This window comes from Micropterus salmoides, unplaced genomic scaffold, assembly GCF_014851395.1.
Source record: "Micropterus salmoides isolate LMB-PRFRI ecotype aquatic unplaced genomic scaffold, ASM1485139v1 Ms_hic_scaffold_13, whole genome shotgun sequence".
In the NCBI taxonomy this organism is placed as follows: domain Eukaryota; kingdom Metazoa; phylum Chordata; class Actinopteri; order Centrarchiformes; family Centrarchidae; genus Micropterus; species Micropterus salmoides.
In genome coordinates this window covers 33,607,789-33,628,791 of record NW_024040374.1, presented here as the reverse complement: position 1 = coordinate 33,628,791, position 21,003 = coordinate 33,607,789, and the positions used below count along the sequence as shown (strand labels likewise).

The 21,003-nt window shown below is 40.0% G+C and overlaps 1 protein-coding gene across 1 annotated transcript in view; it reads right to left on the bottom strand.

Moving 5' to 3' along the window:
- Positions 1 to 5,413: 5,413 nt before the first annotated feature.
- eps15l1a (epidermal growth factor receptor pathway substrate 15-like 1a) overlaps positions 5,414 to 21,003 on the bottom strand; it is a gene marked incomplete at its 3' end in the record, with an annotated part of 50,826 nt that continues 35,236 nt past the window's right edge. Inside the window, 4 exon segments of the mRNA XM_038716892.1 lie at positions 5,414 to 5,507; positions 7,765 to 7,904; positions 14,974 to 15,037; positions 15,510 to 15,646. Coding sequence (XP_038572820.1) covers positions 5,414 to 5,507; positions 7,765 to 7,904; positions 14,974 to 15,037; positions 15,510 to 15,646 — 435 coding nt within the window.

The window sequence follows — 21,003 nt, the reverse complement described above, 5'->3', positions numbered from 1 at the left end:
GCCTAAAATCAACAGGAAGTCGGCCATTTTGAATTTTACGTCAAATTTTGGATGATTTACACACTTCGTACTTTAACGAACTCCTCCTAGGGATTTAATCCGACCGACCTCAAATTTCTGCTGTGCCTTCTAAAGGCATTGAAGATGAAAAGTTGTGCTATTTGCAAGTTTTCGTCAATGGGCGTGTCCGTGGCGTGGCGTCAAAGATCAACTCTTCGCCATGACACGGAAGTTGTCGTAGCTTCAGTGTACATGCTCACATCTGGACCAAACTGTACATCTAGGATGAGAGTCCCGCCCTGAACACATGTACATGCCGACATTCACCCACAGTCATAGCGCCACCTGCTGGCAATAGAAAGTGACCTTTAACGAAGCAGCCCCCGCCGCATGTTTCACCTACGTGCACGAATTTTCTGTGGTACGTGTATCTTGTCCAGACGCACAAAAAAGTCTCTTGGAGCCATAGCCTAAACCCAACAGGAAGTCGGCCATTTTGAATTTTACGTCAAATTTTGGATGATTTACACACTTCGTACTTTAACGAACTCCTCCTAGGGATTTAGTCCGACCGACCTCAAATTTCTGCTGTGCCTTCTAAAGGCATTGAAGATGAAAAGTTGTGCTATTTGCAAGTTTTCGTCAATGGGCGTGTCCGTGGCGTGGCGTCAAAGATCAACTCTTCGCCATGACACGGAAGTTGTCGTAGCTTCAGTGTACATGCTCACATCTGGACCAAACTGTACATGTAGGATGAGAGTCCCGCCCTGAACACATGTACATGCTGATATTCACCCACAGTCATAGCGCCACCTGCTGGCAACAGGAAGTGACTTTTAACGAAGCAGCCCCCGCCGCATGTTTCACCTACGTGCACGAATTTTCTGTGGTACGTGTATCTTGTCCAGACGCACAAAAAAGTCTCTTGGAGCCATAGCCTAAACCCAACAGGAAGTCGGCCATTTTGAATTTTACGTCAAATTTTGGATGATTTACACACTTCGTACTTTAACGAACTCCTCCTAGGGATTTAGTCCGACCGACCTCAAATTTCTGCTGTGCCTTCTAAAGGCATTGAAGATGAAAAGTTGTGCTATTTGCAAGTTTTCGTCAATGGGCGTGTCCGTGGCGTGGCGTCAAAGATCAACTCTTCGCCATGACACGGAAGTTGTCGTAGCTTCAGTGTACATGCTCACATCTGCACCAAACTGTACATCTAGGATGAGAGTCCCGCCCTGAACACATGTACATGCTGACATTCACCCACAGTCATAGCGCCACCTGCTGGCAACAGGAAGTGACTTTTAACGAAGCAGCCCCCGCCGCACGTTTCACCTACGTGCACGAATTTTCTGTGGTACGTGTATCTTGTCCAGACGCACAAAAAAGTCTCTTGGAGCCATAGCCTAAACCCAACAGGAAGTCGGCCATTTTGAATTTTACGTCAAATTTTGGATGATTTACACACTTCGTACTTTAACGAACTCCTCCTAGGGATTTAGTCCGACCGACTTCAAATTTGTGCTGTGCCTTCTAAAGGCATTGAAGATGAAAAGTTGTGCTATTTGCGAGTTTTCGTCAATGGGTGTGTCCGTGGCGTGGCGTCAGAGATCAAGTCTTCGCCATGACACAGGAAGTTGTTGTAACTTCAGTGTACATGCTCACATCTTAACCAAACTTTACGTGCTTGATAACTCTCCCACCCCGCTATGGAGGACCGATCCTGACACAGCCAGAAATAAATACAGAAATAAATAAATGCTCAATAAATAAATAAGCATCCAATTAAATACACAAAAAAATAAAGTAAATAAATAAATGTAGGTAGTAATTAAATTATACAAGGAGAAATAAATGTTATATTTTAATTAGTGCCTTTACTTATTCACCTTTGTTATAATTACCTTATTTGTTTATTCAACTTTATTTATTACTAATTTTTTAATGTATTTATTTATGTGTGTGTTTTAATATTTTTGTCTGTTTTATTCTTCCTTTGTATTTATTTACCTTATTTATTTTCACCCATGGTATTTATTTCTGCCTGTCTTTTTTAAATTTTTGTATGCATTTCTGCCTCATTATGCAAATGAGGAGGGGCTGTGTCTCAAGGGGTCATCTTCTCTGCTATTGGTGGACCAGTCAGACAGGAGAGCTCTTACTCTGCCTGCAGACATCAACGATCTTGCCCCTCACACAGTCAGATGGCTTCCTTCAGTGCACTGAGGTGTTTAACAACTCTGAAGACAATACTACCAGCAATGTCTTCCTTCTCTTTTCATGTAGACGCTCCGACAGACAGTGCTTTCAGTTTGCTGCATGCATGGACACAGAACTGCGGTATAGGGAGAAGCACACGGTCAGCTGGCTGCAGCTAAATCTGGAGTGCACTCGTATTCAATTCTGTATGGTAAATTCAGTTTTAACGGAGCAGAGCGAGCTGACAGGCAGAGTTAGAGACTTTTTCTGTCCGTTTCTCTCTTTACAAAGACGCAAGTTGCAGTCAGAGTCTTCTCTGAAGAGGGCAATGAAGTCTCAGTAGTACCCGATGCGAGCACCACATACAACACAATTTATCAAATTACACAAAGGATATACAGTATGAAAATAAGACTGATTGGATTATACTCACAGGAAGTATAAAACCTGTTACATGCGTAACACAGTAATGTCAGGGAAATTACTTTACTTAGATTTAAGTACTGCAGTTGTACATTTGAAATACCTTCCTACCTTTCTGATAGGAAGCCTTCTTGAGGTGGTATAAAACATTTCTTCTTATATTCTGATTTGAGTTGTGGACAACTATGACCACATGAATTGAAAAAATTAAACATTTCACTGCCCAAGTCAGCTATAACACAAGTCTTGTTCATTAGACTACATGCTGTACAGTATTTGTGGACAGATTTTGTCCCAGGATTTAATATGCATTTCTTCTTCTTCGTTGCATGATTTAGAATAATAAGGTGAGAAATGGGTCTGTTCTGAGTTCATCCTGCACTGCAGCAGCTAATAAAGTCCATTTAATCCCCAAAACGCTTTTCTTTTAGGCAGGCTGGAGCAGAAAACAACTCACCTTTCTCAAGTTGTACAGTAATGTCACATGTGTATGAAGGTGGATCAAAAGAGCTAATCTTAAATGTCAAAGTAGAGAGGAGCCTAGTAGGCCTATTTATTTTCATTCATTATACAATATGAATAAGCTATGCAGACAGTTGTAAAGAAAGAACATCTTTTTCTTCTGTTCTCTACTTGTTATAGTTACACAGTATTAGGGGTGTGGGCTGTATTAAAAGTATCCACTGTTCTCCCATGCTCTAACACACAGTAACGATGAAATGTGTGCTGTTCTCACATTCTTCCTCTGTATGTACACATAAACAACAAGGCAGGGAAATATAAAAGGAATTTATTTTATTGTTTGGGTACATTATTGTTCAGTGTACATGCTCACATCTGAAACAAACTTTACGTGCTTGATAACTCTCCCACCCCGCAGACATCTACACGCCAACACCGATTTATATTCATAGCGGCAAGTGCTATGTAGCTCCACATAGGGGACACAGGAAGTGACATATAACACCTTCATGCGGCGTCATAACCGCGTAGGAAATTCACAGCCGCACCGGCAGAGCTCCAGAATATGCAACTCGGCCGGCTCACACGCGGACGCGCTTATAAGTGCGAGGGCCCGCCCAATGCTGCTTGCAGCTTTAATGTTTTTCATGTATTTCTTGAATTTAACGATCTCCTCCTATCAAAGACTTGCATTAGGATCCTTTTGTTACATCAAGCCTTCACATTAGGCTATGTTATATAATGAGACATTATCTAGCGTTACATCGCGACATACTTTTGTCATCAAACACATCGATAGAAACAATTAAGTTCCGCCTGTTGACATTTTGTTGATAGTGTAAAAGCAATAAAAGAGCAACCATGTGGATTAAACGAGTTAGCAAACACTACCTGGTGGAAAAGTCAAAGTTAGGACAGCTTAACAGTTCTCCTAAAGTTAGGAGAGTTTATTTAAGATTTTACGAAGTTGGGATGCTTCTGTAATACACTTTTCTTATCTAAAGTTAGGAAAGGATTATTGACTTAGGAACTGTTAATCTGTAATGGCCTTTTTCCTATATCAGTTCCTAACCCTTATTACCATGGTTACCAAGCAGTTAGGGTAGGATCTGCCGGTTAGGAAGTTTTTGTAATACGGCCCCTGGTTCCCAATATCTTTTTAAAGTCACACACACATCTCCCCTTTTCATTCTTCAGCATGCCTGTAATACCCAGAAGGGTGGTGACTACGGGCATGATGGTAATGTGGTAATCACACAAAACAAAACCAATCTGATGGTTTCTGATAAAGCCCCTTTATCAGAGCCATTTAAAGCTAACCTCTGTTTCACTAGCCTCAGCAAGACAATGTTTGTCCTCACAGATGCATTTTCATCATTCATCTTTTTGAGAAGATCAAATTATCATAACTGGGTTTTCTGTGCAATCCAAGCTAAATGGGTATCCAATAGGGGTGCAACAAAGCTGAGCTTTCCTGGAAATACCGGAGCATCTGAAGAGGAGGCGCGTAACGTTGTTGCTCTGTGGATGATGAAGACTTGTCTCGGTATGCTAGTTAGCGAGCTAGCTTCCCGTTAAAGCCGTGTTACTTCTATGAGCTGCAACGGTTTCTATACAGTTTGCTTTGGACAATTTGATTGATTGTTAATGGCGCTGAGAGTAGCACATTTATGATACACAACGGCCGCGTTCACAGTCCAGATGTGCCCCAACTTTACAACCACAAACGATGCATCACTCATGGCGACGTTCCCACCTGGAGAACATGTTGCTGCCGAGTGCGCAAGATTAGACAAGACCGGACAATTTCATACTTTCTAAAGAAGAGAAAACGGTTCTCCTGTCTGTGCGATTTTTTAACTCCCTTAAAAAAATCAGAGTTTTGTGAGTTGTTGAGTTAGGGGAAAATATATAAACATGAAACACTGTCTACTATAAAATCGTTAATTAATAATTATTAACTGTAAATTTGGTAAATGTAATGCATGACGTTATTCCTTTCTTCGTATATGGTGTCAGTTTGTCCCGGTGTGTTGCAGTACTGGCGTGTAAACTTTCTGTTGCTGCAGCAGAAACGTTAAAAGATGCATTTTTGAAAGCAGTATTTATTTTATTGTTGTGACTGTTAATTAGCACATGCCTAAAACAACCTCAAGTTAAATTTAAAAGCTGATAGCTAAATAAGACGCATTGTGTAATTTTGCAATTCATAATGCGAATAGTCGATTATTCGTTTCAATAATCGATAGATTAATCGACTATCAAAATAGTCGTTAGTTTCAGCCCTAGTATCCAATATTACAGAAAGCCTACATGGTGGAACACTCACCACTGGGTGGTTTGGGTCTTGGGGGAACACTTTTCTTCGGTGGCAGGGCTGGCGTGTCATTCTTCCTAATAAATGGATCATCCACAAACACTGACTGGAAAAGAAAGAGAGAGAGGAAGAATATGTGGTTCTATCAGCACCAGCAGTAATTTTAATATACTATAATATGATAGGCAGTGGCCCAACATAGGTTATAAGTTCAATTTTAAATGCGACTAAGAAAGTGTAGTGGACCACTATGGATGCTAATGAACATGTTGTATGTTCTGGTTACATGGCCACAGTCATAAAGCAAGCTCTGTGAGGACTCTGAGATTAACTTTGCCCCAAACATCTTGTCTTCACAGCAGGGTCTGAAATTCACCTTATTCACTGCCTGTCACTGTGGCAGTTAAGTATTTTTGTCTGCCACTGAATTGAAATCTATGCACCAAATGAAGGAATAACATTTAAAGAGGTCATATATTCTTTGTGGCTTTTCCCTTTGTTTATTTTGATTTATATCTTTTTTGTGCATGCAATAATTTTGCAAAGTCCACCCCAAAGGGAGTTATTGTCTCCCACAGAAAACACTGCTCCTGAACTGCCTGGAAACAGCTTGATTGTAGTCCAGCCTTTACTTCCATAACCTATCTGTGTCACTTTGTAACACGTGTCAAAATGCTCAACTAGCGGCTAGTGTGGCACACCCTCACACCAGGCCAGTTAGATACCCTCCAGGCAGGCAATGGACATAAAAGTTGAAAAAACGAAGCGTTCAACACAGGGTGAAAAGAGGAGCTGCAGCAATGTGCAGTATGACAACAATATGGTGTTTTTTGAAAATGAAACCATGTAAACCTGTTCTGGTAAAAGCCCTAAATAAAATGATGAACCTGAAAATGAGCATAATTTGACCACTTTAAATCATTTACACATTGTTCAATGTCAATAATGTTGTCATTCTCTCTCTAGTCCAGCTTGGACTTGATCCTGAAGGTCTAGACAAAATGGAACTCCTGTTGGCCAAGCAGCATAATTCAGAGACTGTTGTGCCAGATCTTTACAGAGACCTGCCCCATCAACTTCCCAGATCAAGTATTCAGCAGTCTGCCCGTGTTCCGAGCTGTCAGATCAAAACTCTGTTAAGACGAGAGGAAGTGGTGTTTTGAGCCTGTCCTCCACAGATAAACGACCATATAGGTTGTTTTAACCACACAAAATTACGACCTCTGGCTGTACAATGCAAACACATGACAACGTATCAACATGTCACGTATTATAAATAGCCATAAAGTTGTACACCTGTGGTGATGGGTTGGCTGGAAAGATAGCAACTTAGCCGCCTTTCACCTGAAAGATCAGCACTGATTTGTTTTTTTAATAAAGTTTAGTAGCATTAGATACGTTAGCTTCGTAGCTTTAGCCAGCTAGCTAACTATGTTGCTTTACAACTTTGTGCTGTATAATGACAAATAAACATCCCTGCCATCACTGGGACAGACTGTGTTTCTTACACTGATTAGTGGATGTGCAACATAGATACATTAATACAAGTAAGTGATGCAGGGGTGTGCATGCTAAAAGTCGAGAGAAACAGAGACTGACGGCTCAAGCTAAAGTTGCCACGTTACACAGAAAAGGCACGAAAGCTCTAGGAAGCTTGACGGAGAGGAAGAAACATAGCAGCTGAACAAATGATCTCAGAGCGTCCCACAGAGAAAAGGCACTGCCTCGCCCTCCCTCTCCAAAGCCACATCTGCCATTTAAAACACAGGTGAAACTTTTCTTGTGATACTGGGGCCATGCTCTTGATTACTAAAAATAACCTGATTAGGAAAAGGTCAGTAGTAGCTCACATCTATTACATTAATAATATGGAATTGCTCAAAGTATTTCACTCGTGCCTCCCAACAATCACTCAGCTAAGGAACAGTGCATTTTTAAAGTGATTTCACTGATTAATGTTACGGTTCCTCCACTATGTTTCCACAAACGAAGACATCTTGCCATTCATGGATGCATTTGTATATTCATTTGTTGTTTAGTAATTATTACTAATGAGTGTGATTAGTAGTTGAATAAACCTTTCATTTATAAAGAACCTGGTTATGAGTTTGTGTGCTAGACTAAATTAATTAATATGCTATCAATTGTCCCTTTTTGAAGGGTGGTGCCCTGTTGCTGATTTTAATGTGAGCTAAATTCTGTTATTTCATGTGAGCACTCTGGACAGCTGGAAGGGAGTGTAAAAGAGCACCTTCCTCTAATTTGCATCAATAATTTTAAAACCTATATTGTTACATAAGGATGGTACTAGGAAAAAATTTGTGTGTTAGTGTGTTTTCAGGTGTAGTTTTGGCCTCTGGTACCTTCTGGTAGTCTGGGAGCCAGCTGGCCCTGCCTTCAAAAGGGTCTCTGGGCTTCGACATGTGGCTGAAGTCTGCAAATCCAGTGGAACTGTTGCTGCTGAACGAACTGCTGCCAAATGGGTCCAACGTGCCAAACAGGTCTGAAAAACAAACGCAGCCACAATTCATTTCAATCAACAAGCTTTTACGAGTAACCATAATTACTAGCTTACTTAAAATATTCAGTATTGTTGAGAGCATTCCACTTGTTAATTTGTTGACTTAGATCAATGGTTTTGAGGCCATACCTTCAATATACATGAAATCCAATCCAACGCAACAAACTATACCACCGATAACCATAAGGATGTCTGGCACAGTATCAGCAACTATTTACACCCATTTTTCAAATTAATTATGGCTTTTTAATTTTAGAAAATGGTGGCCACTCAAAATATTGACACTAGACACTAGTTTGGAAATTTTCACTTAGGGGTGTCCTCACTTTTGTTGCCAGCGGTTTAGACATTAATGGCTATGTGATGTGTTATTTTGAGGGGACAGCAAATTTACACTGTTATACAAGCTACACTGGAGCAAAGTGTCATTTCTTCAGTGTTGTCACATGAAAAGATAGAATCACATATTTACAGAAATGTGAGGCGTGGAATCACTTTTGTGAGATATTGTATAGTCGTTTAGCAGCTAGGTTACTGTTTCCAGGGCATTTAAGCAAGTTGTTCTCTGGCATTAAATTGATTCTTATTTAAATATACACTATTCTTTCTAAAAAAACGAAACTGGGTTGAGAAAAAAAATCTCCACAGAGTAGAACAGCTGAGCTGGATCATTTCCAGTTTAGCCATCAACTAACTTGAATAGGGATAAAATTATTTTATTGTGCTGCTCTTCCAGACTTTCCAAATGTTATCTAGAGGTGCAACAACTAATTGATGTAGTCGACAAAAATCGATTATTAAATTTATTGCCAACGAATTTAATAATCGATTCGTTCATGTCATCATCGGGCCGTAACGGCACGTAGCTTAATGGAGTAAAGTGATGTGAACAGTAAAGTTACTAAAACAACATCAGCATTGGTAGTAACACCTTCACAACCTAAAACCTCCAGAGTGTGGGAGCATTTCACTCTTCACTCAGCCAAAAAGGTCGTGAACTGCAGTGTCTGCAAAGGTGAGCTGACACTGGAGCATCTGAAGAGGAGGCGCGTAACGTTGTGGCAACGTCTGTGGAAGATGAAGACTGGTCTAAGTAAGTTAAGCTAGTTAGTGAGCTAGCTTCATGTTAAAGCTATGTTACTTCATTTAATGAGCTGTAACGTTTTCTATACTGTTTCCCTTGGTCAATGAATTGTTCATGGCGTTGAGAGTTGCAAATAATCATGATACACACAATGAACCTGTCCACGTTGCAGATGTGCTCTAACTTCACAATAATAAACGATGCATCACTCATGGCGATGTTTACTGCTGGGTTGTGTGTGCTACTACAAAATTGTTATTATTTGTCCCCTTTGGTAAATTCGGCAAATGTAATACATGACGTTATTCCTTTCTTTGTATATAGTGTCCGTCTGTGTGTTGCAGTACCAGAGTGTGAACTGCTCCGTAACTAGACCGAAGATCAGCTCCTAAGATCAGTGCTCGCACAGCGCTGCACACACACAGTTTTTTGTGCCGATCACAGATTGCTGAAAGCAGTATCGGTCGATACCGATCACAGAGTCTATTTCAAGCCTTTCATTTATCATGTAGCATTATACAGTATACTGTATTTATTTAATTAGTCCTAAAAACATTTGTTAAGTATTAAAGTTAACAGATGATAAAGTATCATGAAATGACAACTGTTTATTTTATTGCCGGGAAACATAGCTCAATCTGCGTTAGAGACTTAAACCATAGCAGCCTTTGCCTGGTTACTGTGAACATCTTATAGCTTAACAAATATAGTTTTACTGTGGAATAAACTACAAAAACAAACAGCATCTTAATAGATTTACTGCAACTATAAAAACTGATCCATGAGCTCCTTTATCTCCTAAATATTTTGGCTTTTTAATCATGAGTCCATGATAACCTCAAGTAGCTGCTTTTTGTTCTGGAAAGCTCAGGCTTTAGGGGGGAGAGAGATGAGTGGAGAGAGGGAGAAGGGCTACAGAGAGGAGTCAAAACTGTCATCAATGACATCTGAAAATAAGGGACATTTAAATAAACAATGCTAATTCCATATGATACTGTTAGTATGTTGTTAATATTACTTATAGTTACTATTTTCATTCGAATTTCCTATGGTTTACCGCTAGTGTAGGCCTAATATCATTTCAGTGGGTTGTTTTCATCTATTACATTCTTGTGCAAGAAACACAGTGGACATCTTTTCCATAGGCCTACTGCCACCGGCTTTACCATAGGAGAGACTAGCAAACACTTTAAATACGGCCAGCAGCTTTTTAGTTGATTTCATAAAGGTTAAAAATACGGAAGATTTACGAGGAAACATTTAAAGGGAGGATACCTATCAGGTGAGAAGAGAAAAACACGGGAGAATCCCGGGGAAAACGGGAGGGTTGAGATGAGAGGAGTTGAGAGAGGAGTGGGGGAATGAGAGGCTACATCCACACCACTACAGTTTAATAACAAATACTGTCTTCTCCGTGCACAGCAGCGTTTTAGCTGCCTATCAGAGTTGATCTCCGTCCATATTAAAACAACTGAAAACACACATCTAGTGCTACACGTTCACGTATACTGGGCATGCGCGTGCCGGTGTAAGCATGAAGCTGATGGTCTACTCCGAAGATCTGGCAAAATAAGAAAGGAATGCAGACCAAGAACCACACCAGGACTTTTTTTGCATTGACCGACAACAAAGTGGAACTGTTACTGAAAGCGACACCCGAGTACAAAGACACTGTGGCGGTGGGAAACAGACCGGGAGTCGTTGCAAATTAAGTACGGCAACATGCACAGTAAGTTAGGCTAACTGTTAAGTGTTATTTACACAGTACGTATATTTTAATAAAAACACTGAAACTAAAACTCCGTCAGAAGCATCGTGTTTTGTTTTGCATGACTGATAAGACGGAATCAGTCGACGGAAAAGTCCTCTGTTTTGCCCACGCGGTCGGCGGCGTTTTCAAACAAACGTCTCCTGGAAACGTAGCAAAAGGTCTCCCTTATAAAAGGAATACGGGAGAGAGAGAGAGGCAGTCAGCTGATTGAGTACATGGCGCCTCTCTTTGCATCAGAAACTCACTGAAGGATCAGTCTCTCTCTCTGCCTGATGATTTCACATGATCGGTCCTGCTTGTTGCTCCGCTTGTCTGACTCTTGGCTACTTCCTGTTGGAACCAGCGTCTACTGCGCATGATCGCGCAGCATAACCGCGGTTTAATGACGTAGAACAACGGCAGAAACACCGTAATTCTGGTAGCTGCACCGAAAAAAGTTTCATGGCTCAGTGTGTTTGTCTGACTCGGATCGTCACTGATTAATCAGCCCACCTACGAGGCTCAACTGTGAAACACCAACGCAGCGTCACTGATGGCCGAATAGTTTTTTTAGATTGCTGAGAGCTTATAATCTAAGCAATAAGGTTACATCTCTCATGTGTGACCGGGTGTCACAGGGTCATTTTTGGGCCTACATGGATCCCTCCATGCAGGCTTTGGTCGGCTTCACTGTCTGATCTCTGGCTTACCCCCTTGGTCTGACTGCTGCTCAACTCTCATTGTAAATTTTTAAACCATTTTAGCTGCCGTTGAAAATGTGTCTGGCGAGTATTGCATCATCTGATCGGCTTTTCTGATCGGCCTTTTTAGCGACCACCAATCAAACTAGTTAAAGCCATTATCGACCGATTAGTTATTTCTTATGGTATATACCTATTCGGTCCATGAAAGGCTTCTGCCACAGAAACGTTCATTAAAGGTTCAGCATGTAATATTTCTGAGGCTGTGTTGACAGAAATGCAATATAAGATCCATAACTATGTTTTCAGTGGTGTGTAAAGACCTTACATAATGAACCATTATGTTTTTATTACCTTAGAATGAGACATTTATATCTACATAACCGCGGGCACCCCCTGCTGTGGAGGTCGCTGTATTTTGTCGTCATGTTCCTACCATAGCTGACAACGGACAAACAGCGCTAGAGAGCGCGTTTCGTCATCACGGCGTTCTTCTTCTGCTTGTGTAATTCCGGCAGTGTAGACACATCACTACTCTGAATACATACATAGAAGAAGAGGGAATAATAATAATAATAATAATAGTAATATACAGTCCCTGAGTAGTCCTCTGGTTTATTAGAAATAAGAAGAGAAGTGACATTTGGACAAATGAATGAGCACACGTGTGTCATTTAGCACGAGAGCCGACAGCCTGTAGATCTTTATACCATGAAGCCAGAGGAGTCAGGACAGGACAGCTACAAACAGCTGACGGCAGAAATCACGGATGTGGATTTTCCCAGATGGAAAGCTATAAAGTGGGATAGACGTTTTCAAAGCGGTGCTGAAGTTGCCTGTTTTGTGCTGGACAGGTAAGTAACTTTGTTTGTCAGACTTTAGCGATGCTAAAGTTGTTTGATAGCTTTAGCTTGAAGCTGGCCATAATCACAGAGGTCAGTGGTGTGAAATATGTAGTGTCATTATTCTCCAGCCTGTGGTTTGGCTTTGCCGGTTACGTTAGCGAGACAATCAGCTGATCAGTAACTTAAATTGGCAATAAAACTGTAACGTTAGCTTAGAGCATGGAAGCACCAGCCAGCTAAACTTTTACTGGCTGGTAGAAAAATCATGTAAGGGTAGTTGGATTGGTTTATTCTCCAGCGCTGGCGTTGGCTTGTGGTGTAAAATATGTAGTTGGATTAATTTCATGGAGTCACTCTCTCTCCAGTGCTCTGTTTTTGGCTTTGTATGTTGTTTGTGAGAATCAGCTGATCGCTAATTGGCAATAAAACGGCAGCTTCCAGCATCGAAGCTCAGATCAGCCAGCTAAACTTTTAAAAAATGTGTAGTGGATTGTAATTTCATGTAGTTCTTCTCCAGCACTTATGTTATGGCTTTGTTAGGTGGACAGAAATGCGTCCTTACCTTCCTGAGACAAACAGCTGATGAATATTATTAGTAATGAAACAGATCAGATCAGCAGCTAAACTTCACATTTTACTGCCCTGGTGGAAAACATGTATTTCTTTTTACTGCTAATGGTGACATATATAACAAGACCGTGCGCCTATCAAGTGACCAATAACAAATACTTTCAGAATTTGCATTAAAAACATAGATTTTGGATATTGCTTCCCACTGTGCACACAAATGTCTAATTTGTACTTTTACATGCTAGATGCCCATTAAAATGTTGCACCGTTTTACCACAAGCTGAAATTATGGCTGTCAGTACTACTTTGTGTTTCTGTTGTATTTTAAAAACTTAAAAAGACATTTTGGTAAGATTTGCAGATTGCTTATCTAATTAATTAAGCAAAGTGAGAGGAGCCTTGATCCTCACCAGCCAATGCCTTTGTAAACTTCATGTATTATGTGGTTTATAATGGACTGCAGATGGTGCAGAAACAGTGAGGCTCACATTGTCCTGGTATCTGTCAGTGGTCATACTTGATGAACTAGATGTGATATTTTTTGAGATGTTCTTCATTTACTTTGGTGTGTTAGTCCAGATGAGCCAACCCTCCCAAGATGTAAAATAATGGATTACAGGAGTATGACACATCATGTAGCACTTCATTTCTTCATGTGGCTGTTGTTTATTAACGAACAAGTAAGAATAATATTTTTTAAAACATGGTTTTACTGAATAATTAAGTATTAAATATAATTTCTTAATATATCTATCTAAAGAAACCTGATTTCTTGACTGGCAACTCTCTGCTATCTAATAGATGACATCTTTGTCCTGTCTCAGGCACAGTAGCAATACTGCTCGCTTGGATAGGGGAGGGGGGGTGCAATTCGCAACTCACCACTAGATGTCACTAAAACTTACACACTGAACCTCTAAAAGATGTATTTTTGAAAGCAGTATTAATTTTATTGTCTTAACTATTAATTAGCACATTCTTTAAACTTTAAACTTGAGGTTGTTTTAAGTTAAAGCTGAGAGCTAAATAAGAGGCATTGTGTAATTTTGCAATTTGTAATCTGAATAGTCGTCCGTTTCGTATGAATACAATAAATCGACTATGAAAATAGTTGTTAGTTGCAACCCTAATGTTATCAAACCAAATGGATCAAATTTGCAGTGGTTGTCTCCATCATTTTCATTTAAGTCTATGGGGAAAAGTATTTTTGGGCCAGTGTGCGTCACGTGACAGACCTGAAATTTGTAATCGTTTTTTCCAACCTACTCTGTGCTCACTTGGGTCCCATCAAATATGACAGCTGCAGTAGCTTGAAAAATAGGGGGCTCTGAATTACTGTTAGTAAAGGTAATTCATTTATTTATTATTTTAATTTTGGCAGTTCCCATTGGAACAGGATGAAGATTGTAAAAACTAAGATTTAAAATAAAAGACTTTACTTAAGTATAAAACATTTGTATTCTATACAGTCACATGCTTGGATTCACCACAGCCAGTGTGAATGTTATGAAGCTGCACTGGAAGTATTATCGACACAAAATCTGAGTTGGGAAGTGAATGTGTAGCAGTGAGTACGCAAATGTGACACCTTTCCTTTACAGCCATGGTTTTAAAAAACAAACCAACATGGTAACCTTAGTCTGTGCAAACATTAGCCCAAGTGAGGTGACAGGCTAGAGTTACTCCAATCACTGAGGCATTCAAGTTAACCCTCTGTGTGTTTGTATGGACTACTTTAATATCCTGGAGAAAATGTGAGCTTCTCTTGTGCAGCAGAGAACAAACAGCTGCTTGAAAGGGGTCTAGTGCACTCACTGACAGCAGACAGATCTATTCATTTAAGAGTTATGCCACCACAAAAACACTTTAACTATCAGTGCCAGAGACAGATTGAAGGACATCAAGACTGACTCCCATTTAACATCACATTTGTCAGGTTGCACCAAGGTATACCAAGGTTACAACCTTTTTCATATCTGTGGTTGTATTAAGTCATTGTAGGTTGTTGTACATCAATGGCATTACTGGATATTGCAGAGAACAAAGACTGACATATTCCTTTCGTTGTTGAATTAAAGAAATCACATGAGGTAAATCATACCTGGACCTTTGGGTTTTGGGTTGCTTGAAGAGAATGGGTCATTGCTTGTGAAGTGACTGGTTTGCTGCAGGAAACATAAGAAGTAGTACCCTGTTAATAGTAAAATTACTCAGGACACAGTATTGAGTTGTTTTTTTACCATCTACATAAAATCTGATTTTACCCACATTTTGATTTTTCCCTTGTTTATACTATTTGAATGAGCAGCATCCAGAAATCTTAAGAGATTCTTACAGCAACCATCCGAAGGAAAATCCAAACTCAACAATTGTATTAGTGGTTACAATAAGCCAGATAAAAGTTTTCAGGAGGGTATGATATTCTCCACAGTAAAGTCTGAGTACCAACAGAGGGAGCTGAAAGTTAAGACAATATATGTCGGACCTTGGCAAAACACAAGGCCCACTTATCCACATAATATATAGTATGCAGTACAGTGGTACCCCAACAATAAGCCGTCATTTAAAAATCTACACTCTTGGGATTTTATATAATTATTTACATTAAAATTCCATCTTCTGGCCTTCAACAAATACCTTGGAAGGTAATGTGGCACTTTTACTGAAGGGGTCTGGTGTGGAGAAGGGATCCATCTTTGTGGTCTTCTTGAAGAAATCTTCTGATGAAGCCTTAAACGGATCAGTCTCTTTGAATGGGTCTCCACCAAAAGGATCTGCAGCAGAAATGATAAACAACTTAGATAATTTTTCTCACTGTAGTGTTTCTTAAACAGAGATAGCTCAGCAATTTCAAATAACAGATGCCAGTTCTCAAAATGTGAGTTCCAAAAGCTTGTACACACACTCAGCAGCAGTGTCGCTTTTGTGACGGTATGAGACATGTAACATTTGTAGTTTTAAAACTGCTGGAATGCACTGGTTTTGACAGTAAAATTGCTAAAAAATCTTTTATTCTTTAGTGGGCAGAGTCAAACATTTAAGATAAAATGTTTACACTGAAACAAGTAAAAAAAAACAAGACTTCCAGAGAATATCAGCACGTTGACCTATGCTGCCCATATACTACTTTGTGTAAAACAGCCGCATGTTACAGAATTTTCAGTACAGTTAATGAACAGGGGCTAATTTTATGGAATTCTCTTGGTGACGTCTGCCTCAGGGAGGACATAACGCTAAAGTTACAGATTGTTTCAGGGTAATTTGGTTTTGTATAGCTTAGATGGCATGTTTGATAAACTAATAATAGCCTAAGTGTTTCACTTTATCAGCTGTCTGCACACTTCTCTGTAATACATAGTCTAATACTTACAATATTTGGCACCCTATGTTACGGGGGTAACCACACTACCAGCCACACTAATAACTGGTGACTCCATAACCAGAAACATCCGTTTCTTTAACGCTACCACTCACTGCTTCCCCGGTGCCACCACGGCTAACATTTTAAAAAAACTCCAGGAACTAATGCCATCGCTCCCGTCCTCCATCACAAGAGTGATAGTCCATGTGGGAACAAATGACACAGCTCTTCAGCAGTCTGAGCTGACAAAATCAGATTTTAACCGTCTTTTTAAAGCAGTGTGTTTTTATCTCTGGTCCCATTCCCACAGTTGGTCGCAGTGCTGGCCGCTTCAGTAGACTCCTTGTCCTCCACGACTGGCTCCAGTCCGCCTGCAGGGCTCATCGTGTGTGTTATGTGGATAATTTTAATATTTTCAGGCAAATGTCTCTTTTTAAGACAGATGGACTTCACCCAAACAAACGGGGCTCAGAAATGTTAGCTGCGCACATACAGCATGTGGTGCGGTCCAAACATGACTTACGTGAATGACTAATCATTCATGCAGCACACCTGGACACACCACCTGAACAGATCTCTGCCTCACTGCCACAAACAACTGTCTCCACCTGCTGGCATGTAAAGCTGTCTGCTCCCAGCGCTGTTCCAAAGACTTCTATTCCTGTCATCATCACGCATAGACCAGTAAACTGAAATCACATCCCACACAGCAATCACAGTAATCTTATAAGGATTAGAACAACTGCACCAACTCCAGCACCCAGAACAAACTCATTTAAAATGGCTCTCTTCAATGTGAGAGACAGTCAAGTAAGACTTTTATCTTAAATGATTTTATCTTGTCTGCAAATCTAGATTTTATGTTTTTAACTGAATCCTGGTTGCAAATGAATGACTATAGCCAGCTAGCTGAACTGTGTCCGCCTCAATATGATTGTTTTAGTCAACCGAGGGTCAGTGGTCGTGGTGGTGGGCTAGTGAGCGTGTATAGGACAAATTTTTAATGTCATCAAGTACGCTGTGATGAATTTAACTCCTTTGAAGTTCTCACTCTTAAAGTTGGAGGGCTGCAACCTATCATATTTGTTATAATTTATCGCCCCCCAAAACCGCCTGGAGGATTTTTATCAGAACTTCCTGAATTTTTATCTACTCTGGTTTTAAATTATGACAGAATTGTTCTTTGTGGCGATTTTAATATTCATGTTGATGACCCCACCAATGTTAATGCAACTGACTTTTTAAATATGGCCACTTCTTTTAACTTCAAACAACATGTCAAACACATAACCGTGGTCATACACTGGACTTGGTTTTTACCCTGGGTGTCAGCATTTCCTCTGTGGAATTAGTGGACATGACCATATCTGACCACAGATGTATTGTTTTTAGCTGCGATTCGCCTGTTACTCATGCCGCCTCACCAAGCTCCATGTGTTCTCGCATCTTTAATGAACAAAGTGTTTCAAAGTTTTGCGCATTCTTTCAGAGCCAAAGCCAACACCTGTCTGATTCCAACACCAACAATCTGGTTGATCACTTCAATCATATCTGCCTGTCGTCACTAAATATTACTGCTCTAAAGGTTAGGCCTACGTCTAAAGCTAGTAAGCAACCCTGGATAAATGACAGCATTCGCAGCCTCAAAAGGGAATGCAGGAAAGCAGAGCGCAGATGGAAAAAATCCAGTCTCCAAGTCCATTACCTCAGTCTGAAGGATTTATTAATTAACTACAATAACATGGTTAAGGATGTGAGAACACACTATTTTTCTGAACTCATTACTACACATAAACACAATCCCAGGTTTCTGTTTAAGACTGTGGATCAGCTGGTAAACCCAACCCCTCCTTGTGCCTCAGCTGGAAGTAATGATGACTGTGAATTGTTTTTATCTTATTTTACCAATAAGGTGGTGTCAATCAGAGCCTCTATTACCCCCGCGGCCTCTTACTCAGAGGTTCCTCACCAGCAACAAGAGAGTTTTAACCAGTTTTATCCCATCGACTTGTCTGAGCTTTTAAAAACAGTATCACAAATGAGAGTGTCCTCCAGCCCACTTGATGTAATACCTACAAAGTTTTTATTGAAAGTAATTCTTTAAAAAAGTGATTCTGTTGGGCCCCATTTGATCTGTTTTTAACAGCTCCCTATCTACTGGTTGTGTCCCTGATTATTTTAAAACGGCTTGCGTGAACCCACTTTTAAAGAAACCTGGTTTAGATCCCTCCCTCCCACATAATTTTAGACCAATTTCAAAACTGCCTTTTATTGCAAAGATTCTAGAAAGAATTGTGTCCAAACAGCTGCTCACTGTACTGGAAAATAACAAAATATTTGAAAAGTTTCAGTCTGGTTTTAGGAAGTACCACAGCACTGAGACTGCCCTGCTTAAAGTCACCAATGACCTTTTAATGTCTGCTGATGAAGGCATGTGCTCAGTCCTGGTACTCCTGGACCTTACGCTGCTTTTGACACCATTGATCACAACATCATGTTAGACAGACTGAGGCACTGGGTGGGATCTCTGGTACTGCCCTAGATGGTTTTCATCCTACCTGTCAAATAGGAAGTTTTGCGTGTCTGTAAACAACTATGTCTCCTCATTCTGTCCAGTTAAAGTCTCAGGACCCATTTTATTTTCCTTGTATCTGCTTCCCCTTGGACATATTATCCATAAACATGGCATTTCTTTTCATATTTATGCTGATGACACACAAATATACTTGCCCGTCAGATCTACAGACCCTGGAATGCTGAGTTCACTTAACAACTGCCTTTGTGAAGTTAAAAAATGGATGTCAAATAATTTCCTCCATCTGAACTCAGACAAAACAGAAATCCTGGTCATCGGGTCTCAGCAGATGGCAAATCAAATACTGCCATCTGCTGGTTCCCTAGTAAATCACATTAAGCCTGTGGCAAAGAACCTTGGTGTTTGGTTTGATAGTAATTTAAATTTCGAGCAGCACACCACAAAGCTTGTTCAATCATGTTTTTATCAACTTAGAAATATAGCAAAAATTCGATCTATGTTAACTTTTAAGGACACCGAGACCATTTTACACGCCTTCATCTCATCACGCCTGGATTATTGCAACAGCCTTTTCACCTGTTTAACCCAAAAATCTATTGATGACTCCAGACTGTCCAGAACTCAGCTGCCAGGCTTTTAACCAGAACAAAGAAATATGACCACATTACTCCTATTTTAGCTTCATTACACTGGCTCCCAGTATGTTTTAGAATTGACTTTAAAATTCTATTGATCACTTTTAAAGCTCTTCATGGCCTCTCGCCTTGTTATATTTCTGACCTTTTAGTCCCATACGCACCAGCACGTACCTTGAGATCCTCGGGCAGAGGTCTGTTGTCTGTTCCAGAGTCTCGACTGAAAACTAAAGGGGACAGAGCGTTTGCTGTCAGGGCCCCGAGGCTCTGGAACAGCCTGCCCGAGGAAATCAGGTCGGCTGAGTCAGTGAACTCTTTTAAGTCCCTTCTTAAAACATACTTTTATAGGAGAGCTTTTCCCGATCTTATTTGACTTTATTTTATCCCTTTTATTTTATTGTATTTTACTAATATTATTATTATTTATGTTAAATGTGTATTTTAGTCTTTTCAATGTTTTCATGCTTTTATCTGTATTGTTTTTGTATTATTGTCTCTTGGGTATTATTGTCTTTACACTTGTTAAAGCACTCTCTACAAATAAAAATTATTATTATTATTATTATTACGCAGGAGTATTGCAATCATAACAACACAAGGTATTCAGTCAGTGCTCTTCTACAGAATCAAAAGAACGATTATGATAAGAGGCACCCTGCAGGTCATGAACCGGGCAAGAATTACAAATATCAGTCAGTGCTTTCTCCTTCACACCCAGCATCAGATTCCACTGAGGTCTGACATAAATGTTCTGCTGGATGAAATGGATGCAGTTAAAATGGGTATTCACTTTGGATTACCAGACAAATCAGATGCATGAACAAAGAAATGGATGGTTTCACACAGAAAACCCAAGCAACGGCATGGCCAAAACAAGCATTACTGGGCTGCATACTGTGGAGTAGAGCAGGACTGCTGCTGTTTGAAAAGGCTGATTTCTATCACCGATCTCCATCTACTAAGTAGAGAAGTGAAACTCCACAATATCACTGAAGGGGGAAGTGTGACAGAAGTCACAGTTGCACACACTGCCGTTTCACACATGTAAAGGGACATCAACAAAAGACAATGCTGCCACTACCAGCACAGGCCATTCTTGCACGTGTGTAGGGCCATTATTTGAGGGTTAAATATAAAAGGTTCAAGGTTAATTCCTTTATAATAATACAACACAGGGTTGTACAACCAAATACAAGCTGTTGTCCCTTCATGCTACACACCATAAAAAACCAAACAGATTCATTCTTTCATTCATTTAAGGAGATTTGTAAAGATACATGCTTTGTTTTATGTTAAAGCACAATATGGTTAAAGAGGTGGAGGACAAACTGATAGAGCAGATTCACAATATTTGTATAATGAACAATATATACACATTATAATTTCACACCAAATCCTGTTTTCTGAAATTCCTATATTGTATATGTGCACTAAACCCCATTCAAAATAGCTGTAGCAGGAATACAGCAGTCGACACTGTAACTGTTTTGTTTATATGTGAACATATAATCTCAACCCAAGGTCCACTCCCCAGCTTTACTTTGTCCCACCAAGTGACCAGGCTGATCCAATTCAACTTAACCGATTTTTGTTGTGAAT